The sequence below is a fragment of the Canariomyces notabilis genome (genome assembly GCF_033297395.1).
Source record: "Canariomyces notabilis strain CBS 508.74 unplaced genomic scaffold N656scaffold_40, whole genome shotgun sequence".
Taxonomy (NCBI): domain Eukaryota; kingdom Fungi; phylum Ascomycota; class Sordariomycetes; order Sordariales; family Chaetomiaceae; genus Canariomyces; species Canariomyces notabilis.
The window spans coordinates 188734-189348 of record NW_027041862.1 but is presented as its reverse complement, the minus strand read 5'-3'; the positions used below and the strand labels follow the sequence as shown (position 1 = coordinate 189348).

At 55.8% G+C, this 615-nt stretch overlaps 1 protein-coding gene across 1 annotated transcript; it reads left to right on the top strand.

Moving 5' to 3' along the window:
* Window positions 1-152: 152 nt before the first annotated feature.
* N656DRAFT_802559 (uncharacterized protein) lies at window positions 153-596 on the top strand (the record flags this gene model as incomplete). The annotated part of the gene is made up of 1 exon (XM_064818256.1): window positions 153-596. A coding segment is annotated over one exon (444 nt), but the record flags the coding sequence as incomplete, so codon positions are not given.
* Between the last annotated feature and the right edge of the window lie 19 nt (window positions 597-615).

Sequence of the window (615 nt, the reverse complement as noted above, 5' to 3'; positions counted from 1 at the left end):
TATCAAGACTGACATGTCCAACAGACGGACGAACAACCCTATCTGGCACCACGACAGAGCCGGGTACTCCTACCCCCGCGCCCAGCGATCATGATGGCATGCACCGATTCAATATAGACGCAAGAGCAACAGGACATCACCAACCAGCCGCTATGCCGCAAGCTCCACCTCCCGCACTGTCCATCGAACCCCGAGCCAAGCCAAAAGCGATCGAGTCCACATCAGAGCAACCGACTCCTGTCCTTCCCATGTCTCAGAGACTTTGGGATGCTGCGTACAATAGCCTCGCGGAGGACAAGGATACCGCAAAGCTTGTCGAGTCGTACATGGAAACCCTGAACAAAGTTCTAGGGGACAGGACTGTTGAACCCGCCGTCGACGTTTCCTTAACACTGAAAGATCCGAGCCAGCGGCAGGCGCACATGAGAAAGCTGGTAGAGGAAGGCCAAGCAAAAATTTCCAGGCTGTTGAAGATTACGCAGGGAGTCGGTGATGCCGCCCAATTCGTTCTCTCAGCCAAGGCCATGGTCGACCTGGCGATCCAGAACATACCGCAAGCAGCGCTGCCGTGGGCTGGTGTCTGCATTGGACTGCAGGTACGTATCTGTACACGGC